The sequence below is a fragment of the Carettochelys insculpta genome, chromosome 5 (assembly GCF_033958435.1).
Source record: "Carettochelys insculpta isolate YL-2023 chromosome 5, ASM3395843v1, whole genome shotgun sequence".
In the NCBI taxonomy this organism is placed as follows: Eukaryota; Metazoa; Chordata; order Testudines; family Carettochelyidae; genus Carettochelys; species Carettochelys insculpta.
Genome location: NC_134141.1, coordinates 69989946 through 70013516, shown reverse-complemented (window position 1 = coordinate 70013516; position 23571 = coordinate 69989946). Strand labels below are relative to the sequence as shown.

Sequence of the window (23571 nt, the reverse complement as noted above, 5' to 3'; positions counted from 1 at the left end):
CTTCCTTAAATTCAGAATTGCAACTCCACTATACTTTAGCTGGTCACTCACAAGATAGTTAAAAATACTTTTGGCTACCCCAAGTCACACAAGGAAGAATGTACTTACAAATCATAATTCTTTTGTGAGACTTAAAATATTAGTTCTTCCTTCCCAGTTGTTATCCTTCTGCCACCTCAGATGTAAACAACAATATCTTTGGTCATGTTACTCCATAAATTTAATAATACTCCAGACAGTGCTTACGGGACACAGAGGCCCATTCATGGTTCACTAGTATGTGTCTGAAATTCATGACAAGCCTGACATGCTCACTCTACCTAGCACATGGATATAAATACAAAAGGTGAAATACATTACTAGAAAACTAACAGTTCACTGAGCATTAATATGATTAGCATGATGTATGTATTGTATATGTACAAAGAATTCTGAATGTGTTAGATTTATGCTCTTAATGTTTGGCAAGCAATGCATAAACCCAATCTTTCCTAAACAATGGGGCTGTGTGTACACTGATCCACAATGCCAGCAGCTTGATACAATGGGGGGGGGGCTCTCGAAAATGCAAAGAGTTATTTATTTGCATAGTTGCACAGCTCATTTGCATATTCACACCAGAAAACAAGCCCCTTATGCCTGGAAAAAATATGAGGAAGAAGGGTGCTTTCGGCAACAGGGATGGTTTTCAAATTATCCCTGTCTACTCTGCTTGTTCCCCTCCCCCCCCCCAGAAAACAGCATTTCTGGAACAGCAAGTGGCCATCATTATAAAAATGAGGCATGTTATATGTAAATTAGCACCTCATTTGCATTTCTGATCGGCCTCATTTGTATTCCCCTTCCAAAAGGGGACTGTAGTATAGATGCAGCCTGTATGTCTTACAGTCTATGTAGTCTTTTGTGCCATTCAATTGTATCATCAATAATACAATCCAATCCTTACTATCTATTATACGTTGTAATTTTCTTTTCCTTTCTTACATTTCTCTCAATACTTTGTTTTTAAAGAACTACTGACTGCATGACTATCTTTTGAGCAGAGGCCTTTATCTGTGTCTTTTCAAGGGGTGGCACGATAAACCTGCTGGGGGGAGAGTCTTCTGCAGGTCACCGACAACCCCTTAATACCCAGGCAATTTGGGCACTAAAATTAACAATCAAGTTATAAGCAGAGAAATACTGGGATGCAATAAATCCAAATATTGGGCTAATACCTGGAGTCTGCACCCCCTGCTCCAGCTCAGTGAAAGTGAATGAGGGTAGGAGAAAAACAAGTGGTGGCTGGTGCAAGTTGGGGAGGTAGCAGGAACCAAAGACAAGCGGCCCGGCCGAACCACCTTACACCAACCCCCCCCCCCCCCCGCCTTTTTTTTTTTTTTTTTTGTTCACGCTCTTATCCCGGCACCCACGAAGCAGCTGCTTTCAGCCCAGCTGGGCGCGACATAGCTCACGCCACGCGCGCGCTCCTCCGGAGCTTGCAGAGCGCATGCGCGGATTCGTGCCTCGGCCTGGAGCTCCCCGCCTGGGTCACCTGATAGCAACAGCGGCGACCGTGGAGCGTCCGTGGCAGCGGCCGCCCTGCCGGAGATGGGAACTTCCGCTTCCTCTGCCGCCGCAGCAGGGCCCGGCCGTGCCTAGGCCGCGGCGGCTTCGGCGGGAGGCGGCGCGATGCGGCCGCCGCTGCGCTGGCTCTTGACCCGGCTGCTGGTGGGCGCGCTGTGCGGGGCGGCTGCCGCGGCGCTCCGACAGCAGCCGGATCGCTCGCCGCTCCCGCCCGGCAGCAGCACGCCCGGGGAGGCGACGGGGAGCAGCAATGGCAGCAGCAGCAGCAGCGGCAGCCTGGCGGCCGTGTCCGTGCCGCCCCAGCGCACCCAGCCCATGACCCAGCGCGCCCTGGCCGTGCTCGTGCTGGCCAGCGCCGCCCTCATCGTCTATTTCGTGATCCGGACCGTGCGGTGAGCGCCGGGCCCTGGAGAGGGACGCGGCCGGGGGGTGGGGGTTGCTTGCCCCGCCTCGCCCCGCCTCTGGGTATGGATGCAGCGGGGGTGGTGGCTGGGTGCGAGGCATAAGCTACTGGTGCCTGTGGGCGGACGGACAAGGAGGGCTACCCGGAGGGACGGGGTGGGGGGAGCACCCGGCTCCTCAGTTAGAGCTTTGGCGCGGACGTGGGGGCAGTGCACGCTCGCGTGCATCACCTGCGTTAGAAGGGTCTTGTTGCGCAAATGGGGGCGGGGTTTGCTAATAAGTGCTCAAGTGAGAGTTTTGAGGCCCATATGGCACAGCGCACCCTGTCCTGGAAGCAGCCAGTGGGACATGACAGGGACATTTATTGTCCTCTGCCTTCTTTGCAGGATAACTGTTCTAGCATTAGTCTGGCACCGTGAACTCACCTCACCTTTAGTTCCTTTGATTTCCCTACCAATGTAGGCACTCACCTTCACTGTACAGTGGAAGACAAGTGTGCCAGTGCTCCAGCAAGCACCACACGTGCAGAGGGACAAAGAGAGGGAGTAACCAGGTCAAAACAATGAAGTGTCTTAGGGCAAGATTTCCACTGGGTGTAATATGTGAGCCTGGCACCTGGGGATTAAAGCTGCTTTAAAATGTTCTCTGTAGAAAAACAATGAGGCAGCTTGACTGCCTCTCCTGTAGCTGACAAAACAAAGCAGCAGAAATGTAGTTCCTTACAGACTAACAAAATGGTTTATTTGGTGGTGAGCTTTTGTGGGACAGACGCACTTCATCAGATCAATCTCATTTCCAGTACAGACTGACATAAGTACAGAGGACCAAAAAAAAAATTGCAATAAAAATGGACAAATCGGATAGGACTGAAGGAATGGGGTGAGGAGTGGGGAAATGTTAATTGTCCTGTCTGAAATAATTGCGAGCATCAAAGGAAGGGAAGCAGTCCTTGTAATGCATAAAGTAATTGATGTCTCTGTTCATACCACATGTTAATGTGTTGAATATGAACTCCAGCTCAAAAATTTCTCCCTCTAATCTGTTTTTAAATTCCTTTCGTTCTGAGACCCAAATTCTCAGGTCTTTAACAGAATGGCTCACTCTATTGAAGTGTTCACTGAGCAGCTTATGTGTGTTGAGTTTCTTGATGTCTGATCTGTGTCCATTTATTCTTTGGCGAAGGTTTTGCCCAGTTTCTCCAATGTGCATAATGGCAGGGCATTGTTGGCACATTATATATGACATTGCGTTGCTGGAAATGCACGAGAATGTGCCTTTGGTCTTGTAACTAACATGGCTATGTCCAGTGATGGTATCCCCAGAATATATATATATATATATATATATATATATATATATATATATATATATATATATATATATAAAAAATACACGGACAGAGTTGGCACCTGGGTTTGTTGCAAGGGAAAGTTCCAGGATTTGTTTTACTATGGTGTAGCCTGTGACAGCTGGTGAGAATCTTTCTCAGGTTAGGAGGTTGTCTATAGGAAAGAACAGGCCTATCTCCAATAGCTGAATATTTTGAGTCATCTTTAAACTTGTCCAAAGTAGAGTACATTTCATTATTACAGGCTTGAGGTGTTGAAGTCATATGTAACCAGTGTGTCAGTATCTCAAAAGAAATATGCTAACCCTTTCACAAAACATTCTTGGAAACTCTAGGCTGGATTTCCACGTGTAACAGGAACTCAGATGATCTTTGAATTGTGAAAAGGGCCAGTGACAAAAGGCTAATATTCTTCTCTGATAGAAAATATATAATTTCTCTCCTCCTCATAACTGTGTTACTCCTCTGCCCAATAAATATGTATGAATGTAGAGACAGACAGAGATTATAGCACACTGTGGTATCCTCTAGCAGGGATGTGCAAAGTGAGGGGGTGGGCCGCACTGAGGGGGCATGAAGTTTTGTAGAGGGGCTCAGCATGGTCAGCTGCTGAGTCTCAGGCTCATCCATCTCATTAAAATGTTGAAATATTTTACTCTTCTTATGTATGTGTATTCATATTTATATACCAATTAATAAAGTGTTTTACATTCTACATACCTACATACTTATTTTCTTATCCGTGCTGAAAGTGGGTTTTTTTCATATGAACATAGCTGAAATTTCTGGTGGTTGGATCACATCAGATAGGTTGGGGGCCCACTGCTAATTTCAGGGACGAAAAAGTTGAGCCTGATGTAAAAAGTTGGCTTACTCTTGCCATATAGAAAAGAGCCCTTAGGGTAGATGAACATTTGCTCAGTGTTTGTTCTTTGGGACTCCTCAGGCGGAAAATACTGGGACCACTCCAAGTGTATTTTGCAAATGGTGCTGATATAAGTATTTTCTGTGGTGGTTGTGCAAAAGACTTGGTATTTGTCTGATCCCTTTTACATTAAAGATGAATTGCATCATAAAACCAGAAAGGATATATTGGAACAATTTACCAAGGGTTGTACTGGATGATCATTAGCAGTTTTTAAAGTACAACTTGCCTTTTTTTTTCTGAAAGATATGCTGTAGTTCAAGTAGGAATTATTCTAGGGGCACTCTGTGGTCTGTGTTTCTCAGGAGATAATCTGAGTGGTCCCTTCTGGCCTCGAAATCTATGAATCTAAACCAGAAAAATGACCAGGTTTAACAGTCTAGCAAGACTTTTAGCCTATTTTGCAAGTTCAGCATATTTATTTAGAGTAAGATTGCCAGCCTTCATTCAAGGTGACACTGTGTGTACATGAAACACAGAGGCATGTAAATACAATCTGACAAGTTTAATACATTCATAGATTCCAAAGCTGGAAGGGGCCATTGTGAACATCTAGTCATATCTCCAATATGGCATAGGACATAGAACTTCTACAAAGTGATTTCTGAGCGTGTATCATTTAGACAAATATCCTGTCTTGATTTTAAAATTGCTAGTGATAAAGAATCCATCACAATGCCTTGGGAAATGGTTCCAGTGTATTCCTTGTTTTCAGACTGCATTTGTCTAGCTCCAACTGACAGTCATTGAATCATCTTTCTCTACTAGACTGACAAAACCATAATTAAATACTTACTTGTTTAAAGTCTTTGGTTTTGTCTTACCTCTCCAAAGAGTGAATCTTGCGTAGACAATCCATTCAATACCTGACTTGCTGAAGTACGAACTTTTACAAGACCAGAGAGAAATCACTTATTTTTTCTTTCTGTATTGAATAATTCCAGTTGAGCCTGTTATTCAGCAGTCGTGATTGGTCACTCACATACATCACATTCTACTGCTGAAATAGAAAAGCTTTTTGGGTTTACAGAGAACTCTTCTAGTTCTGAAAAGCTACCCAGAGCACTACAGCAAAAAGAGGGTGGAAGATTGTTTAGAATAAGAAATTAATATGTTCTGAGAGATTATAAAGTTAATTCCTCTGCAGTTCTGGGCAAAGATGAGTTAGTGGAATTGTTCTAAGACATAAAGCCAATGATTTTGACTCGGTGAGATTTAGGCAATGGTTACATCATAGCCTCTGTTGGCAAACGTGTGTTGCTTGCAGTGTTCCCTGTAAGGAGTGCGCTTGTACAGCCACTCAGGAGAAGTTCAAAAGATGCCTAGCTGATTAGCAGAGCACCCACAGGTAGGTTTTCTGCTTTTATGGGTGGTGCACATTCACACATGGTTCAGTTCATATATAAAACAGAGAACCTACCTGTGGGTACTCTGCTAATCAGTTGGGTATCTTTTGAATTTTGAACATGGATGGAAAAGATTAGACGGAACGTTGAGATTTGAATATCCTGCCCCCCAAGTAACATAAATTACACTGACAGAAGTGTCCATGCGAGAGCTCCTTCTGCAACATCACTTACGTTGCTTGCAAGGTTTTTTATGCTGATAGGCAAACAAGCTCTCTCATCAGCATAAAGCATCTTCACCAAAGATACTGCAGGGTGCAGCTGTATCAGCACCTGTTTCAAAAGTACCTGCGTCATTATGGAAAAAATCCTATAATTATATACATTAGTTATCACTTACCAACCTATACTGGAAGCCATATGGGGCATCATTAAACAATTACAGGTTGAACCTACCTAGTCTGGCACCCTGGGGACCTAGTCAGCGCTGAAGCAGAGAATTTGCTGAACCACAAGAGGTCAATATTCTCTAGCAGCCTTAACAGCTCTTCCACTGCTTCGTGAGCCATTAGAAGACATGTAGAGGTAAATTAAACTAAATAACAGTATAGAACACAGAGCCAGAACTGGTGGCTGTAAATAAGCTTTAGAAGCTTGGGGTTGTGGGAAACTTGTGTTATCTTTTCCTCAGATGGAGGAATGAATAAATAAATTCCTAAGGAATGAAGTTCTTTTTCTAAGCAAATCTGCATCTGCAGAAACAGTTGTCATGATTTTTTTTAATAAGATAAAGCAGTCATGTAGAACTTTAAAGACTAACATGACCAACTTCTTCAGATTTGGATATAGTGCTGTAAGTGAACTAGCATGACGAATTTTAATTAAACACTAAGGCTACGTCTCCACTTGCATTCCGCTTTGAAAAGAGGAATGCAAATGAGGTACTGATTTACATATATTACACTTCAATTGCATAACCTCTTTTCAGAAGAGATTCTTTCAAAAGAAAAAAAGCAGTATAGATGCAGCTGTTTCAAAAATAAACCCCATCTTCAGAAGAACCCTTCTTCCTATTTTGTTTCAGGAAATCTGGTCAGAAATCTTGGCCAAGCTGTATGTTTGCTTGGAAGCTGTAAGTGAACCAGCTCATTGGTAGGAAACAGACTACTCTTTGTATTCCATCATCAGAGCCACATTTAACCTTACTTCTCCTGAGAATGCTTTTGAGAATGCCTTTTAGAAAATTGAGGCTTTTTTTGAGAGCTGCTAATTCATCCCTAGCAATTCCGGCAATAGTACGTAGGTTGTAATTCTTATTCTTGTAGTAGAAACAGACATCCAAAGTGAAGGAATGATATACAATGCAGGTTCGTGAATGGTGAAACTGCTGATAATGACTTTCAGAATTTCCATTCGAGAAGACGATCATTATATTTGTGGGAGGCTGCCAGTCTATCACTGTTCATAGTTCTTTATTCCTTCCAACTGCCATTTTTACTCTAAAATTTATACTTTCACTGTCCTTTGTATCGTATAAGGATGTCTAGAATCATGTTTGATTTTTACTGGCTATTTTGCAGTTGGCTAGATTAAAAATGATAGATGGAGGGCATGGCTATGTAGTCCTGAAAAGTAATTAACTGTTGTTGTGGTCATAGTCATCTTGATTGGGAAGTCCATTCATTGATTATGGTAGCGGTTTTAAGAATGCAGAACATGCATCTATGTGAAGGTCTGACCAAACCACAATTTTAATTTTCTGTCTATTCTGCTTGATATTTTATAATCCAGAGACTTCCTGAGTTGTTTGACCATACAGCTCTAACGTACTATTTTATAGTGAAACAAGTTAATCCTCTCCTTCACTCTCTAAGAATTGAGGCCTTCTCTACACAGGAGAGTTGTGAATGAATCTAAAAAGTGACTGACTTGCACTGGTGCTATATCCTCTGTCTGGAAGTAAAAGTAACCCATATAACTGCAGTGAATATACATTAGGAGTTCTCTGTTCCTGGTACGTTAGTGTAGCTACATAGGTCCCACGCATTACTTTACTACTGGTAGACCTGAAAGGACTTTTTTCTCCCACACACATTCCTCAATGGCCTCTCCAAAGTTTCTCCAAACAGCTTCTTTCTGACATTCTAGTTGTAGCAATAATTTGCCAGAGTTACAGGAAAACATACTTAGTTTGTTTCAAGCCTGTCTTCTGTAGATCTTCTTTACACTGGTGCATAGGCATAACTGTCCTTGTTACAGATGAGGGAGCTGAGACCTACAGTCATATGGCAAGTAAGTGGCAGACTCAGGCATCATAGAACGCCAGTGACTTTCATTCCAGAGCCCTACCAACCCGATTGTGTTATCTGTTTTGTTTTTCTTACATTGATTTTATACATTTAAAAAAAAACCTAAAAGAGCGGCTATGTCTGGCTGTACATGAAATTGTTGGTATGTAGAACAAGTGTTGTAACGTCCATGGCCCTGGATTACTCCATCAGAATTTGGTAAATAAATAAAGTAAACTTTGATTCAACCTTCCCACTTTAACCAAAAGGCTGTCTTTAAAAAGCTGCCCCATCAGTCTTACCAGATTTCTTTGCCATTTTTTAATATGCTTCCTTGAAGAGAAGTGAGGTAGACCTTTAATTTGGGGATAAGCTATGAAGGGTTCAATAGATACACATCCTTAGGTAAATTTTAAAGTGTCTGTTTTTTATTTAAAAGAAAAGAAAATACCAGACTGTTTATCTACTTGGAACAAATAATTAGTAGCCATTGTCAGCATTTTAGCACTGAAACCTCATTAGAGTGACTAGCCTTGCATCAAACTTTTTCAGTCTGCATTGCAGTAATCATTTCATGCAATATTAAAAATTAAACAATTGTATCAAGGTAATTTTAATAAATACAAAGACTTTAAGGCTGATTCTAGTTTTGATATTTTTTTTTCGTTAAGACTAGCTCTCATTAGACCCCTTCATCTCATATGCTATGCAACAAACCCCGTCTGCTCCCTAGCTATTAACTCTGATATCAGTCATTGGAAAAACCCCACAGGAAAAAAAACTCTCAAACAAATCAGAGGCCTCAGAACATCCAGTAGTGGGAAATTTTTTATTATTTAGTTTAGTGGTGAAAAGAAAGAATTACAGATTCTCAAGGCACTTTTGGCCCTATTTATATGAGAAATAAAAGCACTTTTAGTGCTTAACTTTTTTTGTAAGCTGGTGAGGAAATAGAAATGTCGTAAATGAATGCAGCTTTTGATTCTTTTTTTAGATGTTTTCAGTGTCTACTACTTAATTTGGCATATTGAATAAAACAGAACAGAGCGCGCAAAATGTGTGTTAGTATTAAATTGCATATCATGGACTTAATTTAAAATAAAATTTCTAGGAAACTATTTAAAAACTCTTTGAAGTAGAACTATTACATTTCGGTGAAGGATATATAACCTACATCTCATGAGTACCCTTCATGGAAGAGAAATTCTGCTCACTTTTTAAGAAATAACTTTTATTTGTAGAATGGCACTTTTTAATTAAGACAACAGATTTTTTTGAAGTAAATTGAGTTTTTTCTTTATAGTGAACTATTCAGTTTAGTTAACACTGTATTAGTGAAGAATTTAAATTAGCTGTAGCTGACACTTTGCAGTGTGTGTTGTAAGAGCATTAAACTTTGTTGCATATAAGTTGCTTTATGCTGAGTTTTTACCAAACAGTTAAATGGCTGTTCTCCCTCATGGATCATGTGGTAAATATTTAGTTACTTACTTACCAACTACTGGTTTTTTTTTTTTTTGTTTGTTTTTGTTTTTTTTTCCCCACAAGCCATCTTACTACATGTAAGTAGAGCATCTAGGATTTGTTGATCAAATCCTTTTCAGAAGATAAACAAGGTGAATCAATATAATCTATAGATGTCAACTCTACTGCCTGTGGTCATGTCAGCACTTGAAGTTGATATGTGATTCCCAGCTCAAGGAGACATACTTATGCTAGCTTCATCAAGCTAGCATGATGATAATTGTTGTTCAGCTGCAATAACATGTGCAGTAGCTCAGGCTAGGCATCTGCATATGTACCTCTTGGATATGGACATGAGCTACGTCTACACGGGGATGCTACATCGAAATAGCTTATTTCGATGTAGCGAAATCGAAATAAGCTATTTCGATGAATAGCCTCTACACGGCCTCCAGGGCTGGTGCCGTCGATGTTCAACATCGACGTTGGGCAGCACCACATCGAAGTAGGCGCTGCAGGGGAGCGTCTACACGCCAAAGCGGCCCACATTGAAATAAGGGTGCCAGGAACAGCTGCAGACAGGGTCACAGGGCGGACTAGCACTTCCGGGGCAACAGCTAGCTGCTCCCTTAAAGGGCCCCTCCCAGACACACTCAGCCTGCACAGCACGCGGTCTGCAGAACCACAAGCATGCACACCCCGTCGAAGCAGTATGGACCCCCAGCAGCAGCAGCAGCAGCCAGAGGTCCACACACCCTCCCCTGCAGGAGCAGTGTTTGCCCTGCTCAGTGCTATGCAGGAGGCAGCTGACCACCTTTTATTCATGGAAGAGGAGCTGCCCCCAGGGGACCAGGAAGCAACCCCAGACCCTGCTGCCCTCCGACGCCCCCCCTCCCCCCCACCGCACACGCTGCTGGCTGTGGAGCTACCCCACGAGCACAGACTGGTGGGAGCGGTTGGTGCTCGCCGAGTGGGACAACGACTGCTGGCTCCAGAATTTCGGCATGAGCCGGCAGACATTCCTGGAGCTCTGCCAGTGGCTCACCCCTGCCTTACGGCACCAGGACACCTCCATGCAACGTGCCCTCATGGTCGAGAAATGGGTCGGCATTGCTGTCTGGAAGCTGACCACTCCAGACAGCTACCGATCCATAGGGCAGCAGTTTGGCGTGGGCAAGGCCACCGTCGGGGCCGTCCTCATGGAGGTAAGAGGACCCTGGGGTGGAGGAGCCCTGGGGTGGAGAGCCAGACACACCCTGCACACCCCTCACTGGTGCTCTCTCATGTCCTTCCTCTGCAAGTCATCCGCGCAATCAATGCCCTGCTCCTCCACAGGCTCATGCGGCTTGGGGACCCAGATGCTGCCATCGCGAGGTTTACCAGCCTGGGCTTCCCAAATTGCTTTGGGGCTTTGGATGGGACCCATATCCCCATCTGTGCCCCGGAGCACAGCAGAGGACGCTTTCTCAACAGGAAGGGATACCATTCGGTGGTCCTCCAGGCCTTGGTGGACAGCTGGGGCCGCTTCCTGGACATTTATGTTGGCTGGCCTGGCAGCACTCATGACGCCCGGGTGTTCAGAAATTCGGGCCTGTGCCGCCGGCTGGAGGCGGGGACCTATATCCCCCAGCGGGAGATCCCTGTGGGGGACACCACCATGCCCCTCTGCGTCATTGGAGACGTGGCGTACCCCCTCCAGCCCTGGCTCATGCACCCTTACACGGGCCATCTCGCAGCCAGCCAGGAGCAGTTCAACACGCGCTTGAACCATGCGCGCCAGGTGGTCGAGCGGATTTTCAGCCGCCTCAAAGGGCGCTGGAGGTGTCTCCTCACCCACCTGGATGCAGGCCTCACCAACATCCTCCAGGTTGTGGGCACGTGCAGCACACTCCACAACCTGGTGGAGAGCAAGGGAGAGGCATTCTTCCAGGGCTGGGCTGTGGAGGCTTGCAGGGCCGATGTGCAGCCACCCGCTGCCCCCAGTCGCCAGGTGGACCCCAAGAGGATCCGGGTCTGGGAGGCCCTGCGGGCCCATTTCGACCAGGCCACGGGGTGAACGCTGGCAGGCCACCCACTGAGCCCCCCCATCCTCCGCAACACTCCCTGCCCCCACGCCCACACCACAGAGCACCCAAGAGCACACCCCCCCGACACTTTTCTTGCAAATAAATGGACCTGTTTTTTGAAACCAAACAGTGAAATCTCTTATTCAATACTAATATACATATAAAAAAGGGGGGAACTATTTACATGGGGGGGCAGGTACCATAACAGAGCAGGGGTCCAACACAAACTATATACAAATAATGGGGGATATGTACACAGGGGGAGGTGGGGGCCACGTCCTCGGCCCTGCACCCCTATTGTCGGGTGCCCGGGGTTGGAGGGCGCGACCTTTGCCTCGGCCGGAGCCCTGGCCGAGGCTGGGTGGGGGCCGGGCGAACAGGCAGATACGGCTGGCGAGTGTCTGCAGGCCCCAGGTCCCCCTCGGTGGCAGGCCCCAGGGTGGCGGACGGCGGGCAGAGCAGCGGGCGGTGCGGCATGGGGGGCCAGGTGTTCTGCTATGCGCTCGAATGTGCGCATGAAGGCCCCCCAAGCCTCCTGGCCCCAGGCCAGCGCTCACTTTTGTAGCTCCAGCCACTGCTCCTCCACCCGCAGGCGCCACTCCGACACCTCCAGCTGACGCCGGAGGGTCGCAAGCAGCTGGGGGTCCGTGGCCGTCCTCTGGTGGCTCTGCCATCGGCCCCGTCCTGGGGCTGGTCGGTGCTCTGCCGAGGGGCTGGCCTGCTGGGATGGCCCCGGTGGGCTCTCCAGGACCACGGACACCTCGCCGGCACTCTCCGGGCCCTCCGATGGTGCAGCTGCGGAACACAGGGGAAGAAGAGTGGAGACAGCCGTTAGTGTGGGCCCTGACCCATGGCCCTTGTTCCCCCACCCCTCTGCTACTGGCTCCCCATCCCCGGGAGATGCTGCTGCTGCTGATGGGTATCCCACACACTCCTCCCCCCGCGGGGACCCTAGGTTCCGCTCCCCCCATCCCCAGGGATGGGGCATGGCGCTGTCCTGCTGGGGGGCAGGGGCTGATGCACTCTTCTGAGGGACATGCCACTGCTGTCCTTGGGGCCATGGTCATCTGGGCATGTGGAGGGCCCTGGTCATGTCTCTTGTCCCCGCCCCTTAACACCGGGGGGGGGGGTACATACCTGATGGTCTGCTCCCACGGTCGGGGGACACCCTCTGGGCAGACGCCCTGCTGGAGCTCCAGGACGGGATGGCGATCCGGAGCCACCCGTCACTGGAGGAGTCCCCCTCCTCCTCCTCCTCCGGCATCCCAGGGGTGGGCTCCTGGGGGGGGCCCTGGGGTGCAGGGCTTGTCTCCAGGGCGGACTCTGTCTCCGGGGCCTGCTGGGGTTCGTCGGCTGAGGTGTCGAGAGTGGTCTGGGGGGAGGAGGTGTACCGGGGGCCCAGGATGGACCTGAGCTCCCTGTAAAAGGGGCAAGTGGCGGGGACGGCCCCAGATCGGCTGGCTGCATCCCGGGCCCGGGCGTAACCCTGCCACAGCTCCTTAACCTTACTCCTGACGTGGTCAGGAGTGCGGGCAGCCAGACCCCAGGCAGCCAGGCCCTCGGCCAGCTGAGCGAACGCATCCACGTTCTGCCTCTTGCTCCCCATTACCTGGAGCACCTCCTCCTTGCCCCAGAGCTCCAGCAGGTCCCAGATCTCGGCCTCCATCCAGGAGGGGCCCCGCTGCTTCTTCCCTGGCTGGCTGGCTGGGAGCCCTGGCTCCCCTTGCGGGGGGGGGGTGGGGTGCCCTGGGGGTGCTTGGGGGGCTGGCGAGCAGCCATTGCGGCGGGGGTGGTGGATTGGGGCTGCTGCGGGCGTGCAGGCTGGCCGCGTGGCAGTGCTGCCACCTACATGCGCGCTCAGTTTCCTGCACAGGAATGCAGGGGGCGGGGAGCTTTAAGGGGCTGCTGCACGTGGCGACCATAGAGCTCAGGGGCTGGATAGAGCGTCTCTCAACCCCTCAACTGATGGCTGCCATGGCGGGCCCTGCTCTTTCAGTGTTGCGGGACGTGGATTGTCTACATGTGCCCTACTTTGACGTTCAACGTCGAAGTAGGGCGCTATTGCCATCTCCTGATAGGGATAGCTACTTCGACGTCTCACCGCCTTACGTCGATTTCAACTTCAAAATAGCGCTCGCCATGTGTAGACGTGGTGGGCACTATTTTGAAGTTGGCGCGGCTACTTTGAAGTAGCCGGAACGTGTAGACGTGGCTATGGAGTGATTAGCCTGTTTAACTCGGCTCTGCTACGGTGGCTATACTGCTGTTTTCATGCTAGTTTAAGAACTGTTGTAAGAGTCTTCTTAAGCTGGGATTCACACCCTGCATTCAATAAATCATCTTAATAAGCAGCTCTCGATTATCTAAAATGTTGTTATTAAATTGAAAGTGAAGTGTCGTGTTACTCTGTGTGGAGTGCATAATGATGAAAAATATTTGTTTTCCAATAGGAAGTATTTCAGAACTGCTCATCAAACTGTGAACTGACTTCTGTGCCAGTTTACACTGACTTCTGGGGTTACGTTATCCTAGGAAACTGAGTTACAACAATCTTGTGGCCCATTGAGGTGAAGGAGGAACACTCGTACAGCCCTCTCACTAGCCTAGATGGTCTATCTCTGTTGTAGATTTTTGTTTGTTTAAAACACTTGATACACCTGAAAAAACAGGCAATTAACTATACTCACCAAAGCTATTTAAATGTGTGGTCATAATGTATTCAGACTTGGAAAAAGTACTAATTGAAATTAATTGTAAAGATCTGTTCAGATTTTCTCAATCGCTACAATGTATTCCTCTCCTTTTTACCAAGAAGTTATGTGAGGTATGAGTCATACGCTAATGGATACAGTATTTTTAGTCTCCTCTTAAAACATTTTAGCATACTGGCTGTTGTGATTTTATTTAGTTTGATAATGGAGCTTACATGTATTGATGAGTAATAGTAAATATATAGCTGTTAGGAATGTTTACCGTAATAGAAAAATGGATAATCTGAATGAATCCAAGTGAATCAAACAATAGTAAGAAAAAGAAGTCCTTACTGGAGTTTAAGTATTCAAAAATTGCAGTTCTATTGCAGCATTTTATTTATGAATCTAGCACATTTTGCAGAACATTAAGCATGTGTATCATGCTCGAAAGAGCTCAGTGTTAAAGGTCCTAATCCTATAAAGACTTGTGCATGGGAGTTATTTCAAATAATTAGATGAGTAGTCCCCAGGAGTAGAATTAGCCTCCTCATGTGCTAAAATTAAGCGTGTGTGTAAATTTTTGCCGGACCACAGCCTAATTAGGTAATGCAAAGGAAGGATCAATATACAAACTATTTTGAGATGATGAGAGGCACGAGTCATGTCGATTCATTGTTTTTTTTTTCTATTTAACTGTTTTAATTCCTTTTTCCCATTTATGCTAGTGATTGAAAATGTGTTCATCACCACCCTGTTCCTTCTATATACAGAAAATCACCCCTTAAAACAGGCCTATAGGGCTGAGCACAACAGACAAACAGCACAAATAGTCAAGCATCTGGTGTTGGTGTTCAGAGGTAGGAGCCTGCTTCTTCGATATGGAACCAGTGGCCTTAATGGACAGTCATGTTGTTTTGTCTTCCACATGAACTTTGACTGAACAGTTTATATCTGTTTTACTTGTGTAAATCTTTTACCATAATGTGTTAAACTCCTGGCAAAGGGAACTTGTAATGCAAACTAACGTAATCAGAATGTGAAGAGGTGTAAATTATGCCATTGATATAATTTATCTGATCATGAGTCCTTATTTCTATAAAGAATACATTGCAGATGTTCAGGCTTTTAACTGACATTTGGCTTAGTAATAATGATAGTTTGGCTCCATAGCAAATAGTTACCTAATAAAAGGCATCGTATTTATTGTTTAGTCTAGATGTAGATAACGAGTGGAAACATTACAGTTCTGTTCATTTTGCATTTTTTTAAAAGATGTAATTTCAGTAGATTTTTTTTGGTCCAACATCATGTCTCCATATTGTGCATTTATTACTCAGTTCAGAAGTGTACAGCGTGTGATGCAAAGATTAGCAGGGTGTTCAATGTTGAACATTGTTACCGGTTGAGAGTTTTCAGGACCAGAGGTCCATACTCAATGGCATACCTAGTAGTATGTATTATCACTGATAATCACAGATAGCATTCTCAGTGTAGTTAGGTGCCTCAAAAACATTTGGGTCTGTGACTACCTATCTTTTTTTCCCACTGTTACAGTAATTCACAAAAATGTATATGCACAATTATATAGCTGTACAATTTTAGGCCTTCTTTTTTGAGAACTTGGCTCTCAGAACTGTTGCTGTGTTCATGTTACTTTTACTCAATTTGAGATAAATGTTTAAAATCATTGCTATCTAGTAAATAGCATGCAAATATGAAGAGTTTCAGTACAAATCATGTAATTTAGGGAAGTAAGGTAGTCTCAGTGATAACTTTCCATTCCAGCAATTTAATGACCTACTTTAAAAACATCATATTTCAGGCTCAGAAAAAGGAATAGAAAGACCCGAAGGTATGGAGTTTTGGACACCAACATAGAAAATATGGAGTTGACGCCATTAGAACAAGATGATGATGATGATGATACAACGTTGTTTGATGCCAATCATCCTCGAAGGTTAGTGATTAAAAATTAAATGCGGTTTTGTAGAAGTAGTGGAATAATGATGATCAAGCAAGTGCACTACATATTCAAAACACAGCAGCTTAATTCTCAAATCAAATAGCTATGCCAGAAGTGTCAAAAATGATAAATTACAGTGTTACACATAGTCAGTGGCTTTTACGTACCGTTTGTCTGGGACTCTCATCTTACATTCTGAAAGTCTGGTGAGCAATGTTAATACAACAAATGTGAACCTAAATTTAGGTACTCTTTAAAGTGGCCTAGTTTTCTAAAATAGTGCACATTGACAATCTTGGCTTCAGTGCAATTTAAAGATGCTAAATTTAAGCATTTTAGTCTATATTTAAAAAAAACTGGCTGTTCCTAACTTAGAATTCAGTCAGGGTAAATACCAAGCAAAAATTGTGGTATAATCATTAAAAATCTAACCTTGTTGCTTTTGGGTGTATGTGCCACAATCTTCTTCCCTTCTGTGTAGAACAAATGTACTTCACAATTCTGTGCCTATATCGATGCTTTAGGTTCTATGAAGACTTTACTTTTTCTCTTGTAACTAAAAATAGGGAAGTTACTTTAATAGGCTTGCCAATGAGTGCCAATGAGTTGGCATGATTTAAATTTTTTCAGATGCACTCTGAAATGTCTATAAAAAAACCCACTCTTGACATAGTTGGCTGCAAAGGTACTTCGACACTCCTGAAAACAAGTTTTGTGTAAAGCAAGGAAGAATCTGAGATGCTTTGAGGTTCTGCTTCATAAAGAGATTCAGTGTTTTGTCACAAGCTGAGAAGTATAGTATATGAGATAAAAGGAACATATAGCTAGCTAGCGCAGGAAAGCTTAAAATTCTAAACTCAAAGCATAACCGTTGTGTGTAAGCTCGAAGACCATGTCTATTTCACCAACAGAAGTTGGTTCAATAAAAGGTATTACTTCACCAAGCTTGTCTATCACATAGCAGTGAGGCAGATTAATTTTGTACAACTTCCCTCTGGAACATGCAGAATTTTCCTTTGGAGAAGAAAAGTACAGATGAGCATCTTTTTCCTGTATATTTGTTTGTTTTGGCAGAATGTAATATAAATCAGTCTAATTTCTTTCCTCTTAGAAGTCTTTTGCAGATTATATTAACATTTGACACTTCAGTGTATAAATCAGATGTGCTCATTACCATACTTTTGACTTCTTTGAACTTAAATTCACATTCTACAGATATGTCAAAAATCAAATCCACAGCTTGAAGCTTACTGAGCACTAAGAAACCATCTTCTGTATCATATTTTTAAATCTCTATATTTGTAGATGTAATTGCCCAGTGTTAATGCATTTTACTGTACACCTTATAAATAAGTATGCTTGTATTTAGAAAATTATTCCATTATATGACAGCTCATCATTATCACTATCTAATTTTTCATAGTATTCCTATCATTTCTTTCTAGACTTAGGCATTTCTGAGATTCTCGCGTCCTGTCATTTTATAGTTTTTCAGCAAAGCATCTTGGTTAAAAAACAGTTAAATTGCCACAAATCCTCTTAGCCATGCAGCCTGTCATGAAGTACCTAAATCTAAGCACGCAGACCAGATTGCAGTATCTCTAGTAGAGCAGTGTATCTTTCTCTCTTGACAGAATAAATGAGGAGGGAATGGGTACAAGAACTGCTGACATGAGTGTTTGAAAATCAGGTTTGTTTTTTTTTCCATTTCGCCAGCCAAATAGCTGTGATGTAAAGGGTGTATATGTGCATTCTTGGCAGCCTGAGGGCTAAACATATTACTGTTCAGTGTAAAACCAAATTTGACAGTTGATTAAATCTGAATGGGATTGTACCAAAGACCTAGTCAGCTTTCATAAGCTATTCAGTGCTCTAAATCATATTTGTTCCCCTTCGAAATATACCTCTGGAACTTAGGTTGCCAATGTAGTGGCTAGAAGCTGGAACGTTACTTCTAACAGTTCAGAAAGATCCTTTTAGAATTGACCTCCATGTGAACAGTGACAGTTACTCCATGAGTTCATGCCTGGATCACTTCAATTTATGCTTCATTATTGTGCAGTTGTTGAAATCTGTGCATTTATGCTTAATGTAAACATGCTGCAAGGTAGCTTCTGAATTATTTAAATCAACAGAGGTCTGAATTTGGAACTATTTGGCCTTCAGCTCTTACTCTGGCATCTATTGGACTGGCATTTAGAAGACTTATATCTTTTTCTAATCTGAAGAAAAATGTCCTAATACCGAATTGAATATAGAAATGAGGGGAAAATAAATTGCTCATTTGAAAAACATTTTGTAGTGTTTAGAGTGACAAGTGTTATAAACATTTTAATTTATCTGCTTATATAGCTATACATGCTGCAGTTATTAATGTAAATACGTAACACGGTAGGAAAGAAATCTTGCTGCTGAAGATTCTGATGGGATGCTTCAAACACAAAATAGAACCGGTTTGTTCTGAGTTGATGAAAACTGAAGAAAATAGTGGGGGTCATGGAACCAGCCATATCCTGGATCTGAAAGTAACAGTAGCTGCCTTGATGAAGTTATTTGACATGAAGAAACGATCCACTGCTAACTTTACAGTGGAACTTTGAAGTAGCACATTTATGACTAAAATTTAGCACTGTGAATTCTCTGAAGTTAAAACAATAATTGCACCATACTAACACTATAGTGCAATGTAAAGTGATGCATACTGAGGCTATGTCTACACTTGAGGATTTTGTTGACAAAACCTGGAGAGCATCTAGATTCCCCAGGCATTCTGTTGGCAGTAAATGGACAGAACACAGCACTTTTTTCAACAGCCTTATCCTGCTCTTCTTGAGGCATAACACCTCTATTGACAGAAATGGTCTGGACATAACGGGGGTCCCTCTTTCGACAGACAGGGCTTCTGGGACACCAGGTAGCCCTGTGTGCTGTGCTTCCAGTTGGCCAGTTTGTCGACAGAGTGGCTGGACAGTCTGGCCACTCTCTGTCGACAGAGTGGATCACTCTTGCAATCCGCTGGGCAGTTAGGCCACGATCTGTTGACAGAAGTTTTGTCGGAAGATATCATCTGACAAAAACTTCTCTTGACAAATCTCTGTAAGCTAGACATAGCCTTAGAAATCAGTCATATGTCACAGTTTGAGGTACTGCAGGTGCCTCAGTGATGGGAACAGATTCAGAACCTAGATGGAAAGGCATTTATTGTTGTTTCCATGTTTTACTAATGATGTCCTTGGAAAGCCTAAAGCAAAACTGGTTCTCAGTTTTGTCTGACTTCAGTCTTTTTTTTTTTTTAAAAAAAAAATACTGTTATTCTTACATGGATTAAGGGATTTTGACTTACTCCTGTGTGACACCAGCGCACTGGTAATGTCATGCTCGTGCTCTGTGTGAAAGTCACATGCGCTTGCTTTCACTTGAAGAGGAGACTGGGGTTTACTTTCTGCTCTGTAGAGATGCTGTATTCCACAAGACTGAAATCTCAAGAACTTACTAGCTCCAGCTTTACAGAGTCTGGGTTCTTCCAGAATAGTGATTTGAGACATTAAGTCTGCACAACCTAACCAAATTTAAGATAACTTAGCTACTCAGACCTCAGAGCCAAATTACCAACATTGCCCAAAGAATTATTTTGTTTACTATCTCCCTTTGGCCACATCTATGCTAGAAAGTTCTTTTAGGAAAATCGGGCCCTTTTTTTTGAAAGAACACGTGGAGTGTCCACATAAAATGAACTCTTTCGATCTGAAATCTTCTTCCGGAAGCCCTCTTCTGCTCCTGGATCAGGAAGAGAAGAGCACCTCCTTTCAAAAGCTTCTTTGGAAAAAAAAAAAAAAAAAGGCATGTGTAGATGCTCTGCGGGTGCTTTTTCTGAAAGAGCACTCCTTATGGCACCAGATTTTTCAATCCCTGGCCCATTCTTTCAAAAGAGCGGGGGCTGTGTAGATGCTCTCTGTCGAAAAAGCAGATGGATCTTTTGATCTGCTTTTTTGCATGTGGATGCTCTTTGGAAAGATCTTCAGGAAGATCATCTTTCAGAAGTTGTAGGTATTGTAGATGTGGCCTCTCTATGTATCTATATATTGTACTCGCAGCAAAATGACTTACCAAAAATGATTATTTTATCAATTATAATTGATTAATATAGTAAAATCATTCTGATTTGTAAAGAATTAAATCATGCATTGTTGTGTTAAATCATGCAGCTGTTTGCACCACATTAAAAAGCTGCTTGCAAGCTTCCACTGACCTGGAGTTTCAGTTAACCAATTTAGAAAAAACCATAGTTGGTGCTGTGCACTCAACATGGACGAAGCATAAATGATCTCAAAAGAGAATAGTTAGAGGTTTATATTTAAAGAATACTAAAGGCAAAAGTGTTGCAGAGAACTGAACTTGTTCTTTAATGTGTATTGCAGAGGAAAGTTCTAATTCATTATTTAGGGATGTCTCGCAAATGGCTTCCAGGGGTTTCCAGTTTCATCCAGTCAATAATATGTAAATTTTCAAAATTAATTTTTATAACTCAGAGGGTTCCTACAGTCTCAAATAAACCGTGCAATATAAACCATCAGGGAGACTCTCAACCTTTGCAAGAGGTTGATTCAGCTGGTTTTTTTTTTTTATTATTATTTTTTAAGACACGCCGTGTCCCTTGCTTCCCCTCTTTTTTTTTGTGTGCTATGCAATGTTTTTCTCCATAATAGTTCCAGTAAGCCAGTTGATTCACTTGTATGGAGTACAATTTCAAATATATGCTGCTAAATTAACATTACTATTTACACACAGTACTTACTGTTTGGAGAGTTAGTGCAGACACGTAAAACGTATTTACCGTGAAGTGTCACTGTTTTAGGAACATGTTAATTTTGGGCTTTTGGTAGGTTACTGATAAGAATTGGTGTAATTAAGACCACTGAAAAGTGCTGAGCTTCAAAATATTCAAGATAATAATGTTTAGCACAATCTGTCTGATTCTTAAAGGAATTACTGGTGTGGATTTAAAGGCGTAGAGCAGGGATGAGTAACCTACAGTCTGGATCCAGCTTGCAGCTCGCCTATCTGGCCCCAGAGGCTTGAGCTCCTCTTCCCTTCTGGCTTATGATGAGGTGGGAGGTATGGAGCCCAAAGTTTCATGGACCAGAGTCAGGTGGGACAGATCCGGCCCACAGGTTCTGTCTGGGGGTGGGCAGGAAGCGGTGCTGGGCTTCACGTGCTCTGCCACTGTTTCTTCTCCCTGCTCCATTGGCAGGGGGACTGGCAGCACAGTGCTGCCTGGAGAGGCTTGAGGTCGTCTAGGGCAAATGGCTTTCCTTCCATGCTCTGGCTGCAATTCTTGCCAATTGGAGTAGCAGGGAGAGCAGTGATGCCTGGGAGAGAGAAACTCCTCCAGGTGATACTGCCCTGCTGTTCCCCCAGCTAGGGAGAGGGGGTGATGGCATGCAAAGGTGAGCACTCCTGCCCTGCTGCCCAGGCCCCACCCTCAGCCCACTCCTGAACTCCCCAGCCCCAGCCCACTCCTGCACCCTCCCTTCCCTCTCGCTTAGACCCCACACCTGCTCCCCGACAGTGACCAATTCAGTGTTTGATTTTAAAAGAAATCAGACTGATAAATCCTTGGTGCTTAAATACAATAGACATTTTGCAGTCTACACACACACTATAGAATCCTTATTTATTTTTAAGATAAGCCTAGCAGGAAGAATACTCATACTTCAAAATACACCATTTCATCATTCTACAGGCGATTTAGGGAAAGATCTTTCATTTATGAGACAGGCTCCTTTTATCAGGTCCTGGAAGTTATTAGGGTTTTTGGACCAAGTTTAACTTGTTAGAGCAAAAATGTTTTACTTTGTTTTGTTTTTAAGGGTGTTTTAAAAATGTGTATTTAATGATTACCTCTCTTTTTTTCTTTTGCAGATAAGTATGTGCCTTTCATTGCCAGAAATTAATCTTGGATCAACAGAAAAAGGAGGTTATGCAGGAGGAATAAGAAGCCAATATATCAACGGGGTGGGGTGTATTTAAATTGTGTATGTTATGGCATGCATAGTTTGTTGCAATAAATACTGTAACAACTTGTTGTACCTCTTTGTATATACAAAAGTACTCTAAGCCTATGGGAGAGATGTGCACTAAAATTCAGAATGAGTTGAAAAAGATTCCCTTTTTAAAAACAGTATTTTCTGCTTGTTTTAATTCCCAATTTGTGTATATGGTATACACTTTTCTATGCCAACCTGGAGTACGTTCACTTATTTTTGCCAATTTAATATTTTAAGTCAGGGTAAAGATCTTATTTGTGTGTGAATTCTGTAGTATGGCTAGGTTTCCTGTAGTTTAGTTGAGATTTGATTCCTGTCTTGAAAAAAGCCGTGCCAAACTACTGTCTTTTTTTTTTTTTTGTTTTGAAAATTTGAACTAAATTAAGGAGTTACTGTGTGTAAACATTATTTAAAACTGCCTAAGCGCAGCAATAAATTGTTTACAATATTCCTAGCATTTGTATGAAACTATTTATTGAGGTTTTAAAGCTGCCTTTGCTAGGATCCTGTGCAATATGGTAATATTACGATCGTTCTAGTCCCGTGGTGTCTAATACATTCGCCACTCCTCACATGTGGCGATTCCCAGGCTCTGGAGCTACATGCACATGTGGCATGCCCTCCTCCTGCCTCACTCCTTGATGGGACAAGCATGTGGTGGCGACCCTTGCAGTTCCAGCCCCAGCACAGCTCCTGGCACCAGCAGCCCTGGTGCAGCTCTAGCAAGCACAGCACCAGCAGCCTACTCCCCTGTGGCTTCAGCAAGTTGCTGCATTCACTTAGAGTGGGTGGAGGTAGGGTGAGGCCACTTTCTCAGCTAAGCTAAATCTGTATAGCTGTGTAAACATCAGTGAAGCTACCCTGTCTTCTACCAGTTCAAGATGTGTCTGTTGGTGTCCAAATCTACTCCTAAAAGTAAAGCAGGAAACCTTCATTTAATCCTGTTTTCAGTTTCCTTAAAATATTACAAGATAATGGAGTGGCTGCTGCAGGATTCAGTAAGTAAAGAGTTAAAGGAGGCTAATATAAATAATATCAATCAACACGAGTTTATGGAAAAACGATGCTGTCGGGTTAAATTGGTAACTTTATCAGCCAAACTTGTAATGTTGTAAAATAGCCTTTTGATAGAATATGCTTAGATTTGTGTAAGGTGCATGACATTTTGATTTAAAAAACCCTAAAATGATATAAAATTAACATGGCTCACAATTACAGTTGGCAACCTGAGGGACCTTGAAATGTAATTGTAAACAGGGAATCAGCAGTGAATGAGCATATTTCTGGTCCTTGGCTTTGACTTTTAACATTTTCAGTGACTAGGAAATAAAACACAATTATGACTGAAAGTTTACAGAAGATGCACACTGGAGGAGTGGTGAATATGAAGAAAGCAGCCGAGTCTGCCCCTGCTGGAACCGTGCAGCCACTCTGAGAAGGAGGAGGTGGTGGCGCAGAGGCAG

The 23571-nt window shown here is 43.6% G+C and overlaps 1 protein-coding gene across 2 annotated transcripts; it reads left to right on the top strand.

The window, feature by feature from the left end:
- Positions 1-1554: 1554 nt before the first annotated feature.
- Positions 1555-22541, top strand: FAM174A (family with sequence similarity 174 member A). Of its 2 annotated transcripts, none has more exons than XM_074994194.1 (3): positions 1555-1958; positions 15921-16055; positions 17696-17757. In XM_074994194.1, exons 1-3 carry the CDS (start codon positions 1672-1674, stop codon positions 17742-17744), a joined length of 471 nt encoding a protein of 156 aa, XP_074850295.1. In that variant the 5' UTR covers positions 1555-1671; the 3' UTR covers positions 17745-17757. The 2 variants fall into 2 exon arrangements, with proteins under 2 accessions (XP_074850295.1, XP_074850296.1); XM_074994195.1 differs by lacking the exon at positions 17696-17757 and adding an exon at positions 21984-22541 and having other exon boundaries at positions 1558-1958.
- The last annotated feature ends 1030 nt before the right edge of the window (positions 22542-23571 follow it).